We start from the raw sequence: 25,633 nt of genomic DNA on the forward strand, positions 1-25,633 counted from the left end.
TTTGACCGTTTTTATTTCAGGGGGGATGCCATCCCCCTCATCCCCCCTCAACTCCAGTACTGCATATAGGTTGTGTTAGCAGATAGTCATCTGCATATTTTGGGTTTACCAGTGTTATTGTCACCTTTCTATCATCTACAGGCAGTTTGGTCTTTCTCATCTGACATATTTTTAACAGCATATCCCGTAAACTCGAGGAATGGTTGTGCATCCAAAATCCCAGTAGATCATTCATTTCTAAAAGCCTGTCACAACTACCGTGACATATGAAGTCACAGTTCTTGCTCAGTCTGATGCTCAGTGTGAACTGAACTGAACTGGCTCGTTAGATATTTGCATCATCGTGCACTTGAAAAGGCACAACTAATGAAGTGACCAGTGAGTGAATACAATCATAACAACAGCACACAGTACAGATACAACATAGTTAGATCCACTGTACATACAAATCATATTTGTCATTCCTTCTGTGTATCTGCGTGTAGAGTAAACAGATTTTTTTTTTTTAAATACTACTTTCAGGTTTGGGTAGTTATACGTGTAAGCACTGAAAGACTTAAGGTCTGGTGATTCATTAATGCTACAAACCTTGCTCGTCAGTGTCAGTGAGCACTTTGGGTTTATGGATATAGACTTTAAGAGGGTTGAACATCTTCCTTCAGTAAATATGTTGCCCTTGATATGGTAGGAGTGAACAGTACTCGAGTTGTAAAAAAAAAATCAGGGGGGATGGTGGATTTTATCATATGGGGACAGAAAATTTGTGCTGATTACAAATAATATAATATATTACAAATAATAGCACTGACCAAAACACCTGCAGAAATACTGCAGGAATGACATAGCAGCAGTTAAATGCAGCGTTCTGTAAGCTTTAAATATCCACTGGGCTTACATCAAATACATCAAAACACAAAAATAAAAAACAGTTTTCTGAACTTATCAATATGACTCTGTCCTTCACAGGATAAGTAAAATGGATCACTGCAAAAACTCCTAACAAACTAAATCCTAACAAGAATATTTGTCTTATTTCTAGTCAAAATGTCTCATTTTAGTAAAAAAATGTCATTACACTTAAAACAAGACTCATCACTGGAAAAAACAACAATTTTCACCTGTTTCAAGTAGATTTTCACTTAAAATAAGTAGAAAAATCTGTCAGTGGAACAAGATTTTTTTGCTTGTAATGAGAAGATACATTTTGTCCCACTGGCAGATTTTCCTACTTATTTCAAGTGAAAATGTACTTGAAACAGGTAGAAATTGTCAAATAAGTTATTTTTCTGGTGTTATTTTTCTGGTGATGACTCTAAATGTTGAAATAGCAGTAAAACCACATTCATGGATGAAATGACATAAGGGATGGAAAGGGGGGATAGCAGTTTTACAGGGGGGATGATTTTGACCGTTTTTTTGCAAGGGGGGATGCCATCTCCCCTCATCTCCCCTAAACTCGAGTACTGGGAGTGAACAACAAATAGGAAAATCATTTCAGAGGTTTGTTTCTTTGCTGCATGTCAGACAGTGACGCTTTTCATTGGACTGGACGGTGAAAACGTACACACGGACGGTCACACATTTACATTACATTTGTGATATTGCCACACGGTTTCCTCTGTGATGCACAGCTGTCACACAGAGACGCTTCCATATACAACTTCTAGCACGTACGATGTGAGTATATAGTGAAACATTCAACAGTGTTGATCTTTTACATCTTTCCTACATGGAGTCTCTTATTTTGATGCTGGTTAACAACAAAAACAACATTTTGCAAGACGCTTAATGAAACTGTGTCGAGGATGAGACGGGACATCAATAATTGATCCATACAGGAAGTTCGTTTGTGAGCATTAAAGTGCAAAAAGGAAAACAGAAACAGAAATAATGCAGTCCTTACCCATGCTACAGAAAATTCTGCCTCAGTTAAACAAGATATTCTTTTTTTTTTGTTTGTTTAGGAAGAACAGTTTTTGATGTAAAGTAAGAGGTGACTCCTTGCTCCATGACATTCAATGGGTTTTAATTCCAGTGTCGTTTAGACGTGGATGGCTCAGAGGATCTTGGTATGCCCTTGGCTGTATGTGGTTTGGAGTGAAGAAGGACATCGCTTCACATTCAGGAACGATCATTTTCATGATCTTAGCGAGACATCATTCTTACAAACTCTGTTGAAAGAGAGGTGAAAGATGATGAATACGTCAGTGAGCTATTCTCCACAGCAAATCTCAAGTACAGTCAAAAGGTTTGTACAATATAGCAGATGGAAATACATTTCCTTGTAAACAGTATGAACGCAAGCAGTACTCGAGTTGTGAAAAAATATCAAGGGGATGGTGGATTTTATCATATGGGGACAGATAATTTGTGCTGATTACAAATAATATAATATATTACAAATAATAGCAGTGACCAAAACACCTGCAGAAATACTGCAGGAATGACATAGCAGCAGTTAAATGCAGCCTTCTGTAAGCTTTAAATATCCACTGGGCTTACATCAAATACATCAAAACACAAAAATAAAAAACAGTTTTCTGAACTTATTAATATGACTCTGTCCTTCACAGGATAAGTAAAATGGATCACTGCAAAAACTCAAAATATTTCTAGTTAAAATGTCTCATTTTAGTAAAAAAATCTCATTACACTTAAAACAAGACTCATCACTGGAAAAAACAATTTTCACCTGTTTCAAGTAGATTTTCACTTGAAATAAGTAGAAAAATCTGCCAGTGGAACAAGATTTTTTTGTTTATAATGAGAAGATAAATCTTGTCCCACTGGCAGATTTTTCTACTTATTTCAAGTGAAAATTTACTTGAAACAGGTGAAAATTGTCAAATAAGTTATTTTTCTGGTGATGACTCTAAATGTTGAAATAGCAGTAAAACCACATTCATTGATGAAATGACATAAGGGATGGAAAGGGGGGGTGGCAGTTTTACTGGGGGGATGATTTTGACCGTTTTTATTTCAGGGGGGGATGATTTGGACCGTTTTCTGTCTCCAGAAAAGATGTGGAATTAAGGGGTAGTTGTTGGTCTAAAATCTCACTGCACTACTCGTCTGCATTAAAGCTAATCTGACAGAAATATAAAAGACCTTCGCCAAAGGCACTGAAACAGCTCCACACCATCACAGAGCCTGGACGCTTTTGGACGTGTTGCTGGTATTCTGTTATGCCTTTGGGCTGGAGTGCAATGCCCACATTAATTTGACCACACCACACTTTTCCACTGTGTAACTTTCCATCCAAGCCCAGAAACTTTAACGCCACTTCTCATCAAAGCTAACAAAAGGCTTTTTTCTTTTTTTTTTTTTACATCTAAGTATTAGGTGGCATTTGCAGGGCCTTGGGAAGATAATCTGACCTGAGAGTGCTACAAGGGAACGAGTTTTCTTACTTTCCCAATCTAGCTGGGGGCGTGATGCCTGTTATCACAACCAGGGGGCCACTTATCAACTGCAGCTGTACCTCCATACTATAATACTATTTAAATGTTTCACCAATGTGCAACGTACCGTGTGTGCAGTCTGCCCTCAGTTAGTTAGTTAATATTTAGTTAGTTAATATTTATTTCGGTCAATCACAAACATAAAAATCAACAAACAAGGTTTTTCCCTGGTCAACATTATGATTATTTTGACCGAAAAGGTCTGGGCTTGAAGCATAAAGATTATCTTGCCCACCTTTTAACATAATAAAACATACAAAAAGTTCATAAGTTTACACAAAATAATAATAATAGTAATAATAATAATAATAATAATAATAATAATAATAATAATAATAATAATAATAATAATAACAATAATGACGTTGATGATAATAATAATAGTAATAATAATAATAATAATAATAACAATAATGACGTTGATGATAATAATAATAATAGTAATAATAATAATAGTAATAATAATAATAATAATAATAATAATAATAATAATAATAATAATAATAATAATAATAATAATGATAGCTCTGAAAACAGAAAGTGAAAAGATGCTAAGGAAACCGACAAAACCAATTTAAGTTGTCATTTTATCTCATGCACGTGTGCATTTTTCTTTGTTTGCTTATTGTGCTCCTATGTGTCCATTACCTTTGCTTTGAATAATATCTTGTATGCTTTTATTGAGTTTGCTAGTTTAAGGTCGTTGTGTAATGAGTTCCACAGTTTTTCTCCTAAAACGGATAAACATCTGCCCTTTGTATTTGTTCAAGACTTGTTGAATTGTTTAACAATGTCATTAACTGTAGAAAAAGAAATCTACTAATCCCTTTAAGTCTTCTCTTTGAGGAACAATTTTTCCGAACATTGAAATTATTTTTTTCATGCATTTATTATTAAGGGGGAGATCCTCTCCCCATCTTTGCTGCTCAAACTCTCAGTTTTTCCACGTTGATTTGTCCCTTATATCATCTTTAAAATCACCTTTAGCCTCACCTGTTTGAAATGACATCCATTGTTAACAATTTCTTTCTTCAACCTACTTAATAGTGCTAATTTGCCCTGAGACAGAAAGATGGGTGTATGATAAGAAATACAATAAAGCCGCTGAGAAAAAGGCACCAAGTATCTTGGGTTCATACTGTCCGCAAAGACACACAAGTCAAAGTGACTTTCAGCATCTGTGGTATTTACAGGACTGTCTCAGAAAATTAGAATATTGTGATAAATTCCTTTATTTTCTGTAATGCAAAAATGTCATACATTCTGGATTCATTACAAATCAACTGAAATATTGCAAGCCTTTTATTATTTTAATATTGCTGATCATGGCGTACAGCTTAAGAAAACTCAAATATCCTATCTCAAAATATTAGAATATTCTTGGAATCTTAATCTTAAACTGTAAGCCATAATCAGCAATATTAAAATAATAAAAGGCTTGCAATATTTCAGTTGATTTGTAATTAATCCAGAATGACACTTTTTTTTTTTAATTGCATTAAAGAAAATAAAGAACTTTATCACAATATTCTAATTTTCTGAGACAGTCCTGTATTGTTTTTTTTATTTACATTTTCTCTTTATTGTCCCTTCCTTTTCTGATTTCGGGTTGGAATGTGGGAAAACTCTCACCTTCAAAGTCAACAAGTCCATCACCATTCAAGTCAACCTCTCTCAGGATATCTTCCACTTCTTTAAGACCAACCTGGAAAAACACAACGAACAATAAAATCCCATCAGCAGTTGCAAGAGCAGCCCCATTGATCGCTTTCTCCAATCAAACTCTTACTTGGTGGCCCAGCAGCTTCCTCATTGCATCTCGGAGCTCAGACGTGCTAATGGCACCATCTCCGTTTGTGTCAAACTGAGAACAACGAACAAGAGAGAAAGAATGAAAAATTACACAAAAGGACTGTAAAAAAAACTATTTATGATCCAAATTTCAATACAGACATCCTTACCTCCCTAAAGGCCTCTTTTAATTCCTTTATTCCAATCATGTCTGCAGTTTCAGCGAGGAGTTTGGGGCCCATTAACTCCACAAAGTCCTCAAAGTCAACATGACCTCCCACTTCAGGGAAAAAGATTTTTGAAAGAAAAAAGAACTTCAAAAAAGGTCTTGGACACAGTTACGCACGTGGCATGTAAATGTGTACGCTTACGGTTCATGTTTATCTGCTGACCCAGTTCAATCAGCTCCATCTCGGTGGGCATGTACCCCATCGTTCTCATGCAGTTCCCCAGATCTTTGCAGCTGATGAAGCCGTCTTTGTCTTTGTCGAACTCTTTGAAAGCATCCCGCAGCTCTGTAAGAACAGACATTACTTTATTAGTTAGTGATCTGCACGGCTCTTCTTGTACCTACATTTTGTGGATTTAATTTCACAATGATTATGGAAACCACTTTCATATGGAGGATTTTTGTGCCAAAATTAAATAAATAAGTACATCATTAATTAATTAAAATGGGAGTTTGACGAGTGAAACTGACAGTTTTACATTTCATGACTCACACGCAGCAACATGAAATCATTGAATGAATGAATGAATGAATGAAAAACTTTATTTCGAACATGCTAAGAAATATATATTTAAACCAAGGAACAATAGTTAAATAATAATCATGATAAATACAGTATAATACAAATCATAACAATCATAAACAAAAACATGCCTCACTGGCATTTTCTTTTTCTTTTTTTTTTTTTTCTTTTTTTTTTTTTCCTTTTTTTGCATGCTCGAAATGGAGCAGGGAGAAGTTAAAAAACTTATTTAGCCCTGCCCCGGTTATTTACAACACAAAATATAATTTGCCACCCTAAATTAAGCCGTATACATATACACATACATACATACATACATACATACATACATACATACATACATACATACATACATACATACATACATACATACATACATACATACATACATACATACATACATACATACATACATACATACATACATACATACATACATACATACATACATACATACATACATACATACATACATACATACATACATACATACATACATACATACATACATACATACATACATACATACATACATACACATATTCATATTCTCCACACATTATAATACTCAATATACACCATGGAGCAATACATTATACTTTATATATTATACATTTAACTAGAACCTTCCTTTGGCATATATCATATACTAGTCAACATACATCATACAAATTCAACTATCTAACACGCTATTTTTTTAATGTAACTCTTCCTGTCTATATCTCATAATAATGCATTCTTTATATCTTTTTTTGAACTGGTTCATACTTGAGCATTGCTTGAGTTCTACATCTATACTGTTCCATAGCTTGACTCCGCATACTGAAATAGAGAAGGTTTTAAGTGTTGTCCGAGCCACTCTGGTTTTTAGATTTAATTCCCCCCTTAAATTATACCCCCCTTCTCTATCAGAGAACATCCCCTGAATATTCCTAGGGAGTTGATTGTGTCTTGCTTTAAACATTATCAAGGCAGTTTTATATTCAATAATATCTTTAAATTTTAAAAGATATGAATTTGAAAATAATCTATTAGTATGATCTCTATATCCAGAATTATGTATTATTCTTATAGCACGTTTTTGGAGTATAGTTAATACATTCAGTGATGATTTATAAGTATTTCCCCAGACCTCTGTACAGTAGTTCAAGTATGGCAAAACCAGGGAACAGTATAGCATGCGTAGTGAGTTATAATTTAATAAGTGCTTAGCTTTATTTAAAACTGAGACACTTCTAGATAATTTATTATGTATATATTTTATATGAGATTTCCAGCTAATTTTATCATCAATTATTACCCCAAGAAATTTGTTTTCTGAAACTCTCTCAATTTCAACACCATCTAACTGTATTTTTACCTGATTATCTATCTTATAATTACTAAATAACATTAGTTTAGTTTTAGCCAGATTTAACGACAATTTATTTTTATCAAACCACCTTTTTAACTTATATAATTCAGATGTGACCTTGTCCAATAGCTCCTGTAAGTTTTTTCCAGAACAAAATAAATCATTAATTAAATGTGTCATTAATTAATTAAATGCAGTTTTACATTTCATGATTCACACACAACACGAAATCATTAATTAAATGTGTCATTAATTAATTAAATGCTGAAATAATAAATATATATTTTTAACTTAAAATGAATTGTATTTTAATTAATTAATTACATATTTAATTCTAATTGTAATTAATTAATGACACATTTAATTAATTAATGATATATTTAATTCCCATTTTAATTAATGAATTATGTATTTATTTATTTAATTTTGGCACAAAAAATCCTCCATACTTTCATACTTGGTGGAGGTATTTTAAAATACATTTTCTTTGACAAATTGACTTTATTAAGCAACAAAACATCAAGAACCAAGGAAAGAAGGTCTTACCATCCATTTCCTCTGGTCGCAGCTCTCTGTCCTGTTAAGACATGACAGACATGAATGTTATTGATCTGTACATGTTTTTTTCTGCTTATGAGCTGTGTGGAAACATACGCTAACAAAGCTGTGACTCAAGTGGTGCCCACATTTAAACCAGTTATCCAGCTCTTCTGCAATCCTCGGCCGTCTCGTGGCCGCCAGCTAAAAGTACAACATGATGACAATCACAAAACTTTCAAGGATAAACAGGCTTATAATCCTATCACGCAGGACTGGGAACTGTAAGTCTGGAGTTCCCAGAAGAATGCAACTGTTTCCAGATTTATTTTTTTCCTCTTGCTTGCTTGGAATGAATGCAACCTTTAAAGGGCAGGAGGAGAGAGAGGCAGACACATCCCAGAGCCTGAGGGGTTAACAGCAGGAGCATAAACACAGAGTGCTGACGTCAGGACAGAAGAACCATCGAACCAGGACCACTGACGCAGAAAACACACTTGTCAGTCCATCACTGCTGTTTCAGCCGTCCACCTGCTGGCATTCTGTTGCACCTTTGGTTTTGTGGTCTTTCATTTATTTGTTATATATACAGGACTGTCTCAGAAAATGAGAATATTGTGATAAAGTTCTTTATTTTCTGTAATTATTATAATTATAATTAAAAAAACAAAAATGTGACTATTATTATTAATATTAATAATAATAATTAATAATAATAATAATAATAATAATAATAATAATAATAATAATAATAATAATAATAATAATAATAATAATAATAATAATAATAAACACTTTAACCAGACTAGTCAAATATACAGGACTGTCTCAGAAAATTAGAATATTGTGATTTTCTGTAATGAAATTACAAAAACAAAACTGTCATACATTCTGGATTCTTTACAAATCAACTGAAATATTGCAAGCCTTTTATTATTTTAATATTGCTGATCATGGTTCACAGCTTAAGAAAACTCAAATATCCTATCTCAAAAAATGTGAATATTCTGGGAATCTTAATCTTAAACTGTAAGCGATAATCAGCAATATTAAAATAATAAAAGGCTTGAAATCTTTCAGTTGATTTGTAATGAATCCAGAATGTATGAAATTTTTGTTTTTTTAATTGCATTACAGAAAATAAAGAACTTTATCACAATATTCTAATTTTCTGAGACAGTCCTGTATACGCTCAAATTAATTTACAACGTCATGTGTTTATTAGCTACCTAAAGAATACAAAACATTCTTAAAATGTCTCAAAAGAAAAATCAAAATGACAAACAAAACTAACTAGTGAAAAAGAAAGTCTCTCTGCTTGGTTTCACCCAATAATTCAATCAATGACATCACCAATGTTATAAAGTTATAAAATGTTAGGCCAGGCCCTCCCGAACGTTATACCTGAATGGTGACTCAGAGAAAAGACATAAACAAACAGTAAGTATAATCAATACAATACAATACAATAACCTGAAACTAAATACACATATTTTAAACTAACATTGTGTTTTTGCTTTTATTAACCTAATGCTTTGTTATTGTATTCAATGTTCCCACAAACAACAATAGTTGGTGAAGCAATTCCAAACAATAACAGATTAAAGAACTGCAGCTAACAATGTAATGTGAGGGATGAAGTGACAAGTGGTGATTAAATAAATCACCTACTTTGTCACAATTGCCCTTCATCAGCATGCATTAGTGACTTGTTGGAGAGTCACTTACAACTGCTGCTTCACCAGCCGTCAGCAATTACACCTGCATGTCCCCGGTTGAATCGGGACACTTTTATAAAACAGTCCTTAAAATCTCCAAGAGTATTTTATTTTCTAAATAAATGTTAAATAAACATTTTTCTGTGTTCCATCCATCTGTACGGTGGCCGACAAGGGCCAAACGCACTGCAACGGCCTAATGCGTCTGAGTTAAGGAAAACGGCTTCAAGTACAGAAACGATTCAAATTCACAAACTCAAAACGAGGTACAAAAAGAGGAACGTGGTGCAAATGAAAAAACGTGCTGCAAAAAAACAAACACAAATGCAGCATCATCAAACACGCTGCAAATAGAGAAACGATGCAAAGCACAAAACGATATAAAACAAGAAACCATCTTCAAAAGAAAAACGCTTCATAACCGGTCACTACAACCGGAAGTGCTCCAAACCTGCAGGGGGCGCTGCTGACTGAACCACAGTGTTTACATCCATTACAAAACGTTTTTTTTTAATTATATTTTACACGAGACGATACAATGTACAGTGTTGTACAGTGATATAAACATTGTATATAAATATAGTCAGATAAAAATCACATTACCGTTCCCGCTGTATGTTTAAACCATGGATGTAAACACTGTGGTCGGCCACCGTACATCTGTCCACAAACTGACATACCACAGTGCAAGTTGTTTTTTTCCCCCCAGTTTCTGGAGGTCATCATGAAGTACTAAAGCTCCATTTACAGCCATGAATTTACATCTCTGTTCTTAGAGGCTGGCTCACAGGTTTTGGACCAGTGGTGGGCAATCCTAGTCCTTGACGGCCGGAGTCCTGCACGTTTTTAGAAGTCTGTTAATGACAGTCATTCGTGTCTGGGTGTGCTAAAAACATGCAGTACATCGGCCCTCGAGGACCAGGATTTCCTATCCCCAGTTGAATTGTATAATTACACTTTGCCTGTTCCCTTTTATTTAACAATTTCCAGTACATACAGTGATGGGAAAAGTATTTGCCCCCTTACAGATTAAATTTTTCCTTCTGTCTTTGACACACTGAAATGTTTCAGAGCATTAACCACATTTTTAATATCACACAAAGACAACCTGAGGAGACAGAAAATGCAGTTGACACATATCTTTCTGGAAAGGGTTATAAATCCATTTAAAAAGCTTTGGGGCTCCAGCCAACCAGTGAAGGGCTTTATAAATGAAGAATGGAGCAGTGGTGAACCTTCCCAGGAATGGCCGGCCTCCCAAAATGACTCCTCGAGCACATCGATGACTCACCCAGGAGGACACAAAAGAACCCAGAACGTCTACAGAACTGCAGGCCTCAAAATCCTCAGTTAAGGTCAGTGTTCAAGAGTCAAATAACAAGACGGAGCAGAAATGGCATCCATGGGGAAAGAAAGACCCAAGGAGAAAAAACCACCGGTGACCAAAAAGAACGCAAAAATCCATCTCACATCCGCCCAAAAAAACATCTTGATTACCAAGACTTTGGAAAAATATGTGGATAGATGGGACAAATCTGGAACTGTGTTGGAAGGTGGCATTAAGACTAGCAGCATTCCAGGAAAGAGCATCGTGTGATGGTCTGGAGCTGCTTTGCTACTTCGGGACCAGGACATCAGCTCACAACCTTCATCTCAAGTACGGTTGGATTAGCACAGGGGTCGGCAACCCAAAATGTTGAAAGAGCTATATTGGACTTAAAACACAAAAAAACAAATATGTCTGGAGCCGCAAAAGATGAAAAATCGTGTGTGTATCAGCCTTAGAATGAAGGCAACACATGCTACATGTATCTCTATTAGTTATAACTGGGGGAAGATTTTTTTTTTCATTATGCACTTCGATAAAAAGGTCGAAATGTCGAGAAAAAAGTCGAAATGTCGAGATTAATGTTGAAGTACAATCTCGAGAAAAAAGTCAAAATGTCGTGAAAAAGTCGAAATGTTGAGATTAATGTTTGATTAATCTTTGTTAACAGAAATGTTGAAATGTAATATACACATTTTTTAAAGCATTGGAAAACATTCAGAATGTTTGTGTCATGTTTGTCCTCCTAGAGAAACCGCATTAACACAAAAAATATATTCCCCTCCCCCATCGATTTCCATTTTTAAACATTTTTGAAAAAGCTCCAGGAGCCACTAGGGCGGCGGTGGCCGACAAGGGCCAAACGCACTGCAACGGCCTAATGCGTCTCTGTTAATGAAAACGGCTTCAAGTACAGAAACGATTCAAATTCACAAACTCAAAACGAGGTACAAAAAGAGGAACGTGGTGCAAATGAAAAAACGTGCTGCAAGAAACAAAGACAAATGCAGTATCATCAAACGTGCTGCAAAAAGAGAAACGATGCAAAGCGCAAAACGATATAAAACAAGAAACCATCTTCAAAAGAAAAACGCTTCATAACCAGTTACCAAACCTGCAGGGGGCGCTCTCAGCGTAACAGCTCAATGGACAGACACACGGGATGTAGAGAGACCGAACAGCTGACTGAACCACAGTGTTTACATCCATGGTTTAAACATACAGCGGGAACGGTAATGTGATATAATGTGGTTTATATCACTGTACAACGCTGTACATTATGAGACATTTCTTTATTATATTTTAACGTTACAGTCAGCTGTTCGGTCTCTCTCTTGAGTTTGTGAATTTGAATCGTTTCTGTACTTGAAGCCGTTTTCCTTAACTGAGACGCATTAGGCCGTTGCAGTGCGTTTGGCCCTTGTCGGCCACCGTAGCATGCGGCTCCAGAGCCGCAGGTTGCCGACCCCCGGATTAGCAGGACAATTATCTGAAGCACACCAGACAAGCCACCTTTGAATGGTTACAAAAAAAAAGTTAAGTCAAAATCTGGACTAAAATCCGATGGAGATGCCATATTATGACCTTAAATAGGCTCCTCATGCTCAAAAAGCTTCTAGTCAAATAAAACAATTCTGCCAAGAAGAGGGGGGCAGCATTCCTCCACAGTGATGTGAAACACTCATTGCTAGTTATCAGAAATACTTTACTGCAGTTGTTGTGGCCACGGGTAGAACCACCAGTCATTTCAATTTAATAAATGAACTCCCATTAAAAACTGCAATTGTGTTTACTGAGGTTATCTTTTTTTGGCATTAAAATTTGTTGGATGATTTAAAACACGTTAGTGCGACTATAAAGGAAAATAGAATACGTCAAAGGGAGTGAAATGTATTTTTCCAGCACTGTAGGGAAGAAAAAAAGTGAATATTCATACAGAAATTAAAATAACACTAGACACCATCCAGGTGTATTTTAATAAATGGGATACTACAGAAACTCAAGTATCTGCTTACTTCTGAGCCAGAGCAGCTCTGCACCAAACTGTGAGAATCAAAACATTTCCACGTCTCCTGCCCACTGCTAGTTCAGCAATAACAAGCTTAGATGTCATACATTTGTTTAAATGACTCCAATTGATGAATCGCTTGAGTTTTGCTTCTGAAGGCATCAGTGTTTCAACGGTTATATTGGGTTTAGTGGATGCCAAACATCATCACTCATCTGCTGAGAATCCTCAGTACAAGTAGCCAGCACTTCCTTGGTTTTGTAGTCGTTCCAGATTCTTGACATCATTTTGTCCAATTCCTTTTCTGAATTAGTGCTCTGATGGACTGAAGTGCTCTGATGTGTCAGTGATAAGTTGCTCAGCAACCATATTATTATTGACTTCACCACACCAGCAAGTCACAACATACTAACTAAATCACTGGGTCATACTGAAAATGCCAAGGAAATCTACCGGCTCATGACCGGTAGTTAGACCACCTTAGCACTGTATTAGGGCCTCCACTTCCTGTCTGAAACACACACATGCACTCACAGTATCCCATAAATCTGGACCGATGACACATTTTTAGACCTAAAGCAGCACAACGTAACTTTCAGCTTTTCTGGGTTTGGCGGCATCTTTTGGACAAAAGCGGTAGTGCTTTACCAGAAAGAAAACTACGTTTCCCATGAGCACCAGCGCGTACTGCCGGAAAACTCCTGTCCCGTCGCGTCCATTTGTTTTGATAGCGAATGAAGACGGGACGGACTTTTCTGTTTCACCAAGTGAACAGGCGGAACGCAAAAAAAAGATGTTAAACTGCTGGAAAGGAACTGGAATTTACCGGGATACCTTAATCCTCGTCGGAGCTGCACTCTTTAGAAAGGATTTTACTGCCGCGGTTCTGCAGAACCACCGTCTCCGGCTACCTTGTTTAGGAGTGTTTGGCAGCTGCTTTGGTAAATGTTTGACTCGCCATGTGTTTCAATAAATTTGTATAATAGTACAACATACAGTACATGTTTTCTATCCCTCTTACTTCTCTTTTCTTTTTTTTGACTGCTATATTATGTTGAAGAGGCTCCGACGCGTGAGCAATATTTTTGTTTTCCTCGTGAGATTATTTTTTTCCTCTGCAGCTACAAATAAGAGTTAATATTTTTTCCTCAACAAACTAGTTTTATCTGAAGATTGGGGTTAATTGCACCGCAGAGAGCTGGCCAGCAACTGCGTTTAGCTGGCGAAGTGGGGAATAAAATCCATGTTTTGATCCGACCCGGTCTGTGTGAGTCCGGAAGCGGGAGGCCGGGAATCGAACCCGGGCCTCCCGCGTGGCAGGCAAGAATTCTACCACTGAACCACCAATGCTTGTGAGCAGGGATTTTTTGCCCATTTTTTTTTTTTTTTTTTGCAATTTTTAATCACAAAGACTATAAACTATGCGGTTTCATCACCCGGCAAAATTCACGTCCAATTTGCAGACTTTGTCATGAAATTGTGCCAGTTTCAAGTGCAAAACCTGATTTCACACTAATATTGTAAGTGACGGTGTTCACTCTCAGTATCATATATAAAAGCAGCAGCAGAACTAAGCAGAAAAACTTTTGTTTGCATTGGCCGGGAATCAAACTCGGGCCACCCGCGTGGCAGGCGAGAATTCTACCACTGAACAGCCAATGCTTGTGAGCAGAAATTTTTTGCCCATTTTTTTTTTTTTTTTTTGCGATTTTTAATCAAAAAGACTATAAACTATTCGGTTTCATGACCCTGCAAAATTCACGTCCAATTTGCAGACTTTGTCATGAAATTGTGGTTTACTGTGGAACGTTATGTTTGGTCGTTACAGCCGTGATCCAAGCGAGCCGACGACTCTTTCACTCTTTTACTCTTTTACTCTGTTATCTCAGATACTTGGCCTCCGTGATTCTGCCTCCAAGCAGGAAACCGGTGAAAAGTTAAACCATTAGCGATCTTTTCCCCACGTCTGTTGTGTGGAGCTGCTGCAGCCACAACACAGTAACGGTTTACCAGCTTCTGCGGTAAGTTATATAGATGGTATTGTTATTAGTTTGTTGGCTACTCCATGCAGGTCACGTGAGAGATTCTCACAGGTTGTAAACAGAGCAGATTTATTTTTTTTCATTAAAACTTTTCTCTGAATTTTTTTTTCTCCATTTTTTATAAATAGTATGTAAACTTTTGGTTGCAAATCTGCCTTCTCAATTCTGTGATACAATTTTGTTTCCTATACTTACCATATAAGTATTAAACATGGTGTTCTACAGGTGTGTGTACATGACAAACAGTGTCAACAATAAGGCAGAAAGGCGGCCTCTCTACAGCATGTCTACAGAACAGCGTGTGTGTCGCCAACTTTCCACTCATAATTCATAACAGTTTACTTGCCACTTGCACGGACTGGCACTTCACACCTTCACAATGTCTCAGGAAGAGTAAACACACTCAGAAGCAGAGAAGAGACAAGCCAAAGCAGCAGCGAACATGCTGCAAAAGATATGACATGACGACATGAAGGCACATTTTCTTCAACGGGACAATCATTACACAACAAACTAGTGCTCGTGCACAACAGAAAGTCCGCCAAAGTCTATAACCATTTACTTAATTCAAGTTTCATCTAATAAAGGAAGAAGCAAACGTCAGAATCTAAATCTACTCTAATCTAGTTTAAATGTAATTGGTACTGATTATATTCTTTTTTTTTCTTTTTTTTTATTTGCACCATAAAAGAGAAAAACAAAAACAATTAACAGACAAAAGTAATATGTGCGGGAGAGGTTAAAAAACCCTGTACGGGCTTATAAAAAGCACCTCCCCAAGGAAATAAAAGAATTGACAAATAAATCAACAACAACAATAATACTGGTATTCACAAAATAAACAAGGAGCAGGGAACGCAAAAAACAAAAACATGATAGAATGTAGGGTAATAATCCACATCTAGCATATTGTAAAATAAATGTTTAAGAGTCTTGATTTAACAGAATATTTTATATTTATATTTATATTGAACTTATAAAAATGTTCTAAAACCTTTCTACTTATGTTTGCAGGACAATCAATAATTATAAGTATAATAAAAAAGAAGAACTGTGTAAAACTTACTGAATTATAAACAAACTTACAGAGAAAATGACTCTTCTATGTAGTTTCATGTACTGGGGTCAGTTTCCCCCCAAAACAAAAAACTTCATAAAATCTGAGAAATTCTGGTGTAAAACACGGTTAGGACAATCTTACCGCTCTCTTACCGCTCTCCAAGCAGTTTCCCACTCCAAAAGAGAAAAGTGGCATTAAAAAGGACCATGAGGACTTTTTCGTTGTTAGGTTTACAGTTTGGGATTTGAAAGGAAGAAAAATTCTACTTTCACCAAGACCCATGAAGCCTGAGGTGTAAAACGGAGTCCAGGGCGCAACGAGAAACAGTAAACCACAGCGTGCTGTACTTTCTGGGAGTAAATAACAGTTGAGCAACAAAGAGCGAGACAGAGAGACAGAGCGAGGGAGGTGGAGGGGAGGACAGGAGAGAAAGCAAATGAGGGAGGCATGTGGACAAGGGAAGGAAACAGAATAATGCCTATTAAAGGAGAAGGGACATCTCAAAGCTAATTCATGCAACTGTCAGGCCGACCAGACAGTTGGTTGGTCTGTAAACAGTGATGACACTTTCAGCAAACATTCAGCAAACATGTGAGAAATGAAAGAGCCTTTAGGTTTCCCGCAAAAAAAAAGTACATTAATGTTTGTACAACTTGCCGACAATCCAGGCTGCATATAAAAAAATACTGTTTTTCTTGCTAATGAAAATCAGCACACAAAAAGACACTCTTATGATCTATTTCCATCCATTCCCTTTCCCTCCTCACCAGTACTCGAGTTGTAAAAAATAATCAGGGGGGATGGTGGATTTCATCATATGGTGACAGATAATTTGTGCTGATTACAAATGATATAATATATTACAAATAATAGCAGTGACCAAAACACCTGCAGAAATACTGCAGGAATGACATAGCAGCAGTTAAATCAATTCAATTCAATTCAATTCAATTCAATTCAATTCAATTCAATTCAATTTTATTTATATAGCGTCTAATACAACAAAAGTTGTCACTAGACGCTTTCCAGAGACCCAGAACATGACCCCCGAGCAATTATTACATAAACAACAGTTAAATGCAGCCTTCGGTAAGCTTTAAATATCCACTGGGCTTACATCAAATACATCAAAACACAAAAATAAAAAACAGTTTTCTGAACTTATCAATATGACTCTGTCCTTCACAGGATAAGTAAAATGGATCACTGCAAAAACTCAAAATCTTAACAAGAATATTTGTCTTATTTCTAGTTAAAATGTCTCATTTTAGTAAAAAAAATCTCATTACACTTTAAACAAGACTCATCACTGGAAAAAACAACAATTTTCACCTGTTTCAAGTAGATTTTCACTTAAAATAAGTAGAAAAATCTGCCAGTGGAACAAGATGTTTTTGCTTGTAATAAGAAGATAAATCTTGTCCCACTGGCAGATTTTTCTACTTATTTCAAGTGAAAATTTACCTGAAACAGGTGAAAATTGTCAAATAAGTTATTTTTCTGGTGTTATTTTTCTGGTGATGACTCTAAGGGCCTGATTTACTAAAGGTTTGCGTGCGTAAAAACCTGTGCAAACTTGACAGCACCCGCAAACCAAGGTGCAAGCTGATCTACTAACAGCGTGCAAAGAATAGCGTGCACAAAATAACACACGCTATCCATTTAGGACTTTTGCCCTGATGAATAATCAATATGGGGCGTACCCGGCAGAACGCGCTAAATACTGGGAGGGGAAAATGCAAATTTGTCCATTTACCACGCGCAATGAGATTTACCAAGCCTGAAAGTTTTTGCGGGGATTGTGATTGCGTCTGTATTTAATACGTTCGAAAGGAAGGTGCTAATCTGCACAGCATTACTATTGTGGTGAGGATTCTCCACATGCAAAAGGAGAAATATTTTATTTGAATGTTAAATCGAGTATTATTCAGCAAAAGGTTGCCACAGGAGGCATCTTCATTTTTTTTATTTGTGATAATAAATAAATCACGTGTTTTCATGGAGAAAAAAGTGTTTCTTATTGTGCGCCAATGACGTGATCTACTAGTTTGCATTATTCGTTTTGGAATACTCAATTTAGATATATACTGCATGGGATTTGGACTCAGAATAATGGCTATAATTGCCACGGCATGCCACGGTCAGCTGGAGACAATTGTCTCGAGCTGACCGGAGCATCAAGACTGGAGAGATGATTAAAAATGATGTCCGAGCTGTCATGTTAGTCTATGTCCAAAATAACACTGAAAAGCTTGTCTGATTACGCTTTTAGTTGTCATCCATCCATTCAATACACGTAACTGACATTGATGTATTCACAGTGATTCATTATCAGATGTAAATACTTGTGTACAGCCATTATTCTGAGTCCAAATCCCATGCAGTATATATCTAAATTGAGTATTCCAAAACGAATAATGCAAACTACAGATCACGTCATTGGCACCCCAGGATACAGCTTTGCCACCGAGGTGGCAAAGCGCTCTCTGCTCTGTGCGCTCTGAATTTGGGCACACCATAGGTCTGGGTAATGTACTCGCAAATATCCAGTGTAACAGTCTTTGTGAGGAAATATCTATTCTTTGTCTTTGCCACCTCCAAAACAGACAAACAGTTGTTGCGTCTCTCTCATGGAAGGTGCGCTCCTAAACCCGAATCGTGCAAACCCAAAGCGCATGATGAGATGAGGTATCTCCTCCTCCTCCATTTGCACAAATTGATTAAACCAAAACAAACTAAGCAAACGTAATAGTTATTACATTTGTGGGAAATCGCGTGTTACGTTTGTTGTAGGCAGCGACTATTACGTTTGTGGGAAATGTATTACATTTGCAGGATTATTACATTAAAAACTGCATATTTTTATTACGTTTGTGGTTTATTACGTTTGCAGGCATTATTACATTGGCGGGCGTTACAAGCCTGCTTACTGTGTTGTCTTCCATAATATTTGTAAATATATATAATATAAACTCCTAAGTATGTGTTTGTGTGAGTGTGTATATATAAATATATTGAAGTGTCAGTGTGTTGTTTTTTTTCTTGGTCTACTTATCATTGAATATACGAGGGGGTGCTTTTCACGGCAGGGGTGCTGAATACGCCACAACAATTTGCCTCTTCCACTAATATCTCTAACTCCAACTCGTCAAATTTCATTTTGCGCTTGTGACTTGTGACTGTGCATTCCATCCACTCTCCATGGCGCAAAGTTTGCGCCGCAAACTGTAAGACGCGCAACACCTCATTTAAATACTGAGGTTTGCACCTGTTATCAATTGCGCAAGCAATCTTAGTTGATCACCCGCAAACCACACAACAACAGCACGCGCAAACTTTTTCAGTGCACACGCAATTTAGTACTCTTTATTTAGGATCTTAGTAAATCGGGCCCTAAATGTTGAAATAGCAGTAAAACCACATTCATTGATGAAATGACATAAGGGATGGAAAGGGGGGATGGCAGTTTTACAGGGGGGATGATTTGGACCGTTTTTATTTCAGGGAGGATGCCATCCCCTCTCATCCCCCCTCAACTCCAGTACTGCTCCTCCTCACCCCCTTTCACGTGATCAAGCACTAAAAAGCAAATGAAGGATTTGCAACCTTGTAAATGCATTTCAATTTGTATGTGACACTTCACATTTTCTGCACCTGCCCTTATTGTTGTTGGTGTTGGGTTGGTTTTGCCTTAAACAGTTCCATGGCACACACATCATCCTCTGCCCTCTGCAGGCAAGGACAAGGTCACTCCGACCTATGATGCGTCACCCACGTCAGACCACAAGCTGCTACTGCAGCTACGTCACATCCAGAGACAGCTAATGAGAATCTGGCTTCATTCATGACAGGTTTCTCCCTCAAGTGTACGCATGCTGTATATCAAAACGCTGCCTCCAGACACAGCAGCGCTTTCTCCGAATGCCGCCATGAAACCGCCGGTTACATCTTTGCCTGTCGCTTAACTCCTCACTGTCAATAATATGCCTCATCACAGTCAATTTTCAGGTCACACATATGTTGTCAGTGCGGTGCTCACAGACTGACTCACTGGTTATTTGTAGGTATGGCTTTTATAGGCTCCAGTACAGTACTGAAAGACGTGTGAGAGAGGAAGCAGTCCACACTTCCATAATGAGGATATTTTAATCACTGAGTGCTATTTTATTAGCAGCATATCACTTCCTGATAATCAATATCAGCAGTGTGAGCAGCATTGCATTGCAAGGATGATCAATTATACAATATGACAACCCAGATAAGAAAGTGAGTACAGGACTGTCTCAGAAAATTAGAATATTGTGATAAAGTTCTTTAATTTCTGTAATGCAATTAAAAAAACAAAAATGTCATACATTCTGGATTCATTACAAATCAACTGAAATATTGCAAGCCTTTTATTATTTTAATATTGCTGATTATGGCTTACAGTTTAAGATTAAGATTCCCAGAATATTCTAATTTTTTGAGATAGGATATTTGAGTTTTGTTAAGCTGTAAGCCATGATCAGTAATATTAAACTAATAAAAGGCTTGCAATATTTCAGATGATTTGTAATGAATCCAGAATGTATGACATTTTTGTTTTTGTAATTGCATTACAGAAAATCACAATATTCAAATTTTCTGAGACAGTCCTGTAAAAGAGAATATTTTATTTTCATAAATAGATTTCCAGCTCAGAATAGAGCCTCCGTCATCGGCAGGAAGATGAGTGTGATTACCTTCAAACACAATCACTGCAGCGTTGCTAACTGAGGGATGTGGGAACATGAACATAGCCCCCGAGCACATCTTTACATCTGACCAAACATCAGAGATGTCCTGCCTCTCTGGTGCTGGAACATTGTATTTGCTGCAGTACATCCACTTAAAAGGAAAGCTGCCTGATTGAGAACATCTGTAGGAGGTAGCAGTAGCACTGGATTTACAAATTACATAAGAAGTGGATGCCTAGAAGAGGCTTTTCCCTCCACAGTGTGTGTCCAGTGATGTATGTGTTTGGAGACGGTGTCACACAGTGTGTCAGGGGGTATTGATTTACGGCAGGAAGCCAGTGAGGGCCACAGTTTACCACTTTTTTCTGCATTAAGATTTAGAGGCCAAGACCGATCAAAAGGAGATTTTTAAATAAGCTACTGGAAGAATCTGTATCTTAAGGTGGAGCTTCAGTCAGTCAACCCTCATTACAAACAATACAACCGTGTTATCTTATAATTTATACTAATTAGGATTAAAAACATGGCTGTCACAACCTGGACACATCAAGCAGTAATCAAATTAATCTCAACCACACTGATACAAATATTGTGCTTGATCTACTTAAAAAAATAAGTCAACTTTTTGCATGAGATTATTATGTAGATCAAGAAAGACTGTCTTTGTATAAACTACTTAATTTTTTGTATGCACTGTAAATAATACATTTAGCAAGTACTGTCAACTTGTGTTAAGTTTACTTTATTTACCAAAATTAAGTTGATTTTAATTGCCAAAATTAAGTTGACTTTACTTGCAAATGAATTTTGTACATACTAAAAATTAAGTAGTTTATACAAAGACTAGTCTTTCTTAATTTACATAATAATCTCATGCAAAAAGTTGCCTTAATTTTTGTTAAAGTAGATCAAGCAAGATACTTTTTACTGTGGTTGTTCTACTTAAACAAATAAAGCATGTTTCATCTAAACGTTGGTCAATCTGCCCAATAGATTAAAATTGTTAAAGGAAAAGTAAATACAACAAGATCATTGCTTGTTGTTTGTGTGTAAATGAAAAGATTGCCTGGGATTCACATAAATACTGCTGGTTAAGGAAACAAAATGCACAATGCCTTGTTTTTTGAACAAATACAGATTAAGTTCAAAACTAGATGTATGCATGTAAAGCAACAAACTTAATTTTTAATTGTTAATATCCCAGATTTAAATATGTTATATTTACTTGCGCTTAGGTTTATTTTTTTCAGTGCACGTGAAGCGCAATACTGTTTTCATTTGAGATCATTGTGTATCTTACCTGCAGAGGTTTCAAGTAACGAAGTACAAATACTTTGTTACCTTACTTAAGTAGAAATTTTGGTTATCTATACTTCACTGGAGTAATTATTTTTCAGACGACTTTTTACTTTTACTCCTTACATTTTCACGCAATTATCTGTACTTTTTACTCCTTACATTTTAAAAACAGCCTTGTTACTCTATTTCATTTCAGCCTTTAAAAAAAAACTATCCAGTTAAATTGCTCCATCCGGATAGAGTGAATTTGGTTGTGGTTGTTTCAGATGTTCTTGTCCAGTTTTGTTCTTACATCCGTTCCCTCAGATTCCTGCAACTAAACTTGGATGTACATTCCAATAAAGGTTAGGATAAATGATAACATGCCTCTGCAGTTTGGCTTTTTGCACCATTACAATACTTATAGGCAACTAGTCATCATATCTGCTGCTCTCTGAAACACATGTTAATGCTCAATAGTACACATATATGGTTCTTTAATATATTTGCATTATACTAAGATGCATTCATTTTCAATGGCTTTTGTCCTAAATGGCTTTTTTCCCCCTTACATTACTTTTACTTTTATACTTTAAGTAGTTTTGAAACCAGTACTTTTATACTTTTACTTGAGTAAAAAACTTGAGTTGATACTTCAACTTCTACAGGAGTATTTTCAAACTCTAGTATCTATACTTCTACCTGAGTAATGAATGTGAATACTTTTGACACTTCTGCTTACCTGTCCAAACAGTGTGTTAAGGATGGTCCTTAAATGGATATCGGTTGCAGAAGAAACCGCGCTGGACCTGCGTGAGCGCCGGGACGACCTGCTGGACGGCGGGACCAGCGAGCAGGTGGACGTGGACGCGCTGCTGACCTCCTGACCCCGGGCCAGGCCGCCGCCCCGGCGCCCCCGGGGGTCGACCAGAGGGGTCCGCTCATCCGTGCTGTCCGACAGGGAAGGCACCCTCGGTAGCGGGCGGCTGTGCGTGTGACAACCTGCAGGCACGGCGGCCGGTGGGCGGCCCCCCCGGGGCGGGGGCTTCCTGCGGTGATGGTGGCGGTGCGTCGGCCTGGGGGTCTGGCTGTGCTCCCACTCTAGAACACACCAATACATTATTCATTACATCCAAAATAATACAATTGTTCAATATTGCAGAGTTAAGGACTGCACAAATAATATACAAAGCCAGAAATAACTCTTTACTCGGACAAATACAGCAAATGTTTCAGGAAAGACAGGGGAGATATGAATTAAGGGAACCAATTCATTATAAATTACAGTCATGTAGAACTACAAGCAAAAAATGTTGCATTTCAAACAGTGGAGTGAGGCAATGGAACAGTCTGAGTGAGGAGCTGAAACAATGTCCAACCATCTACAGGTTCAAATACAAAGAAAAGATTTTTGCCAAATACAAGGAAGAGGAGACATGAGGTGATTGTGTGGGGATTCAGCACAATGTACGTATAAAATGGTATATATAATAATTATTATATTGTTTATGATAAGATGTGTGTGTGTATATATATATATATATATATATATATATATATATATATATATATATATGTATATATATTATTTTATATATATGTGTGTGTTATGTTGTATACAGGACTGTCAGAATATTAGAATATTGTGATAAAGTTCTTTATTTTCTGTAATGCAATTAAAAAAACAAAAATGTCATACATTCTGGATTCATTACAAATCAACTGAAATATTGCAAGCCTTTTATTTTTTTTTTTAATATTGCTGATTATGGTTTACAGTTTAAGATTAAGATTCCCAGAATATTCAAATTTTTTGATGGATATTTGAGTTTTCTTAAGCTGTAAGCCATGATCAGTAATATTAAACTAATAAAAGGCTTGCAATATTTCAGTTGATTTGTAATGAATCCAGAATGTATGACATTTTTGTTTTTGTAATTGCATTACAGAAAATCACAATATTCTAATTTTCTGAGACAGTCCTGTATGTATATTATTTATAATTGCTCTGGTAATAACAGGTATAAGTTTTTGATAAAGTAAAGCTTACTGTTTTATTTTTTCTTATTTTCATTTTCAAGCAAAATTGAAATAGAAACAAGGGGGTAGAACCCAATAAGTTTTTTACTTCCTCCTACTCCTTTTCGGGCATGAAAGTTTATTTCCCTTTGATTTTGTCTAATGACTGTTTATTTGTATTCTTTTTTGTTTTTGTGTAATTATTATTATTATTATTTTTTTTTTGCATGCTCAAAATAAAGATTTCAATCAATCACTCAATCACTCACCTGCCTCCGCGTTATTCGGCTCCGACGAGACGGGGACTTGGTCGTGGCCCCCTCCACGTGACCTGCACTTGTTACTCCCGTCCTGGCTGCTGACGAGGGAGGGATGACACAGGGGTCTGTGGGCACTCACCTCGCCCTCGGCCGCCCACAGAGACCTTTCCCCCTTGCTGCTGCCGTGAAGTGCAGCATCAGCACCAGCATCAGCACCAGCATCACCACCGTGGTGGTGATGCTGGTGCTGATGCTGGTGCTGATGATGCTGCTGATGCTGATGCTGATGCTGATGCTGATGCTGATGCTGATGCTGATGCTGATGCTGCTGATGCTGCTGGTGCTGCTGGTGCTGATGCTGGTGCTGGTGCTGATGCTGACGTCTCCGGCTCTCCGCCGGTTGCTCGGGGAGGTGTGTCGGTCTCCTCGCGGACGAAGACGAAGATTTCAGGAGCGAGGTCGTGGACTCAGATTTCTGAAAGGATGCGCTCATCGCGGCGGATCGGATGTACAGTAGTCTGCTGCCTGCCAGGGGTCGCTCAACGACATCCTCTCCTCCGCATTGCCCCAAACGTGTCCTTCAGAGCAACCTTAGCCTTTTAAAATTGGAGGTATAGACCTGCACCGCCGACGGGAGCATGTGCGGCCGCGCGGCCGGAGCGCGCTCCCGCGTCTCCGCGGCGCGTCACCTGTTCATTATGATATTCATTAATGTTCCTGCAGCCGCCGTGGCTGTGACGGCACAGGACGTTCCCAAAAGCTCCAAAAACGCTCCCAATACTCCCAAATGTGATCAAATACTGTACAAACTGCCTTATTTTTAAAATACCGCCATGGTTTTAAAGGTGCGCCGGTGATACAAGCGTCGAGACGGGCTGGTTGCCACGCTATTGTTTACTGAAGCGTACTATTAAATTAAATACTTACCTGCTGTACTCTGTTGAGGGGGGATGAGGGGGAATGGCATCCCCCCCTGAAATAAAAACGGTCAAAATCATCCCCCCTGAAATAAAAACGGTCAAAATCATCCCCCCTGAAATAAAAACGGTCCAAATCATCCCCCCAGGAAAACTGCCATCCCTCCTTTCCATCCCTTATGTCATTTCATCAATGAATGTGGTTTTACTGCTATTTCAACATTTAGAGTCATCACCAGAAAAATAACACCAGAAAAATAACTTATTTGACAATTTTCACCTGTTTCAAGTACATTTTCACTCGAAATAAGTAGGAAAATCTGCCAGTGGGACAAGATTTTTCTTCTCATTACAAGCAAAAAAATCTTGTTCCACTGGCAGATTTTTCTAC

General features: G+C 37.2%; 1 protein-coding gene across 1 annotated transcript; it reads right to left on the reverse strand.

Moving 5' to 3' along the window:
* Positions 1-1,438: 1,438 nt before the first annotated feature.
* Positions 1,439-22,876, reverse strand: LOC133450919 (calcium-binding protein 1-like). The gene is made up of 7 exons (XM_061729817.1): positions 22,789-22,876; positions 7,905-7,935; positions 5,645-5,767; positions 5,423-5,532; positions 5,251-5,325; positions 5,094-5,166; positions 1,439-2,171 (listed from the first exon to the last, which is right to left on the reverse strand). Exons 2-7 carry the CDS (start codon positions 7,909-7,911, stop codon positions 2,146-2,148), a joined length of 414 nt encoding a protein of 137 aa, XP_061585801.1. The 5' UTR covers positions 7,912-7,935; positions 22,789-22,876; the 3' UTR covers positions 1,439-2,145.
* Positions 22,877-25,633: the final 2,757 nt, after the last annotated feature.

Source organism: Cololabis saira, chromosome 9 (genome assembly GCF_033807715.1).
Source record: "Cololabis saira isolate AMF1-May2022 chromosome 9, fColSai1.1, whole genome shotgun sequence".
NCBI classification, from domain to species: domain Eukaryota; kingdom Metazoa; phylum Chordata; class Actinopteri; order Beloniformes; family Belonidae; genus Cololabis; species Cololabis saira.

Excerpts from the sequence above, each read along its gene's own strand:
- LOC133450919 (XM_061729817.1), bottom strand. Across the intron at positions 5,326-5,422 it reads TAAAAGAGGCCTTTAGGGAG|TTTGACACAAACGGAGATGG; the intron begins GTAAGGATGTCT and ends CGTTGTTCTCAG. Across the intron at positions 2,172-5,093 it reads TGGACTTGTTGACTTTGAAG|AGTTTGTAAGAATGATGTCT; the intron begins GTGAGAGTTTTC and ends CTCTTTCAACAG.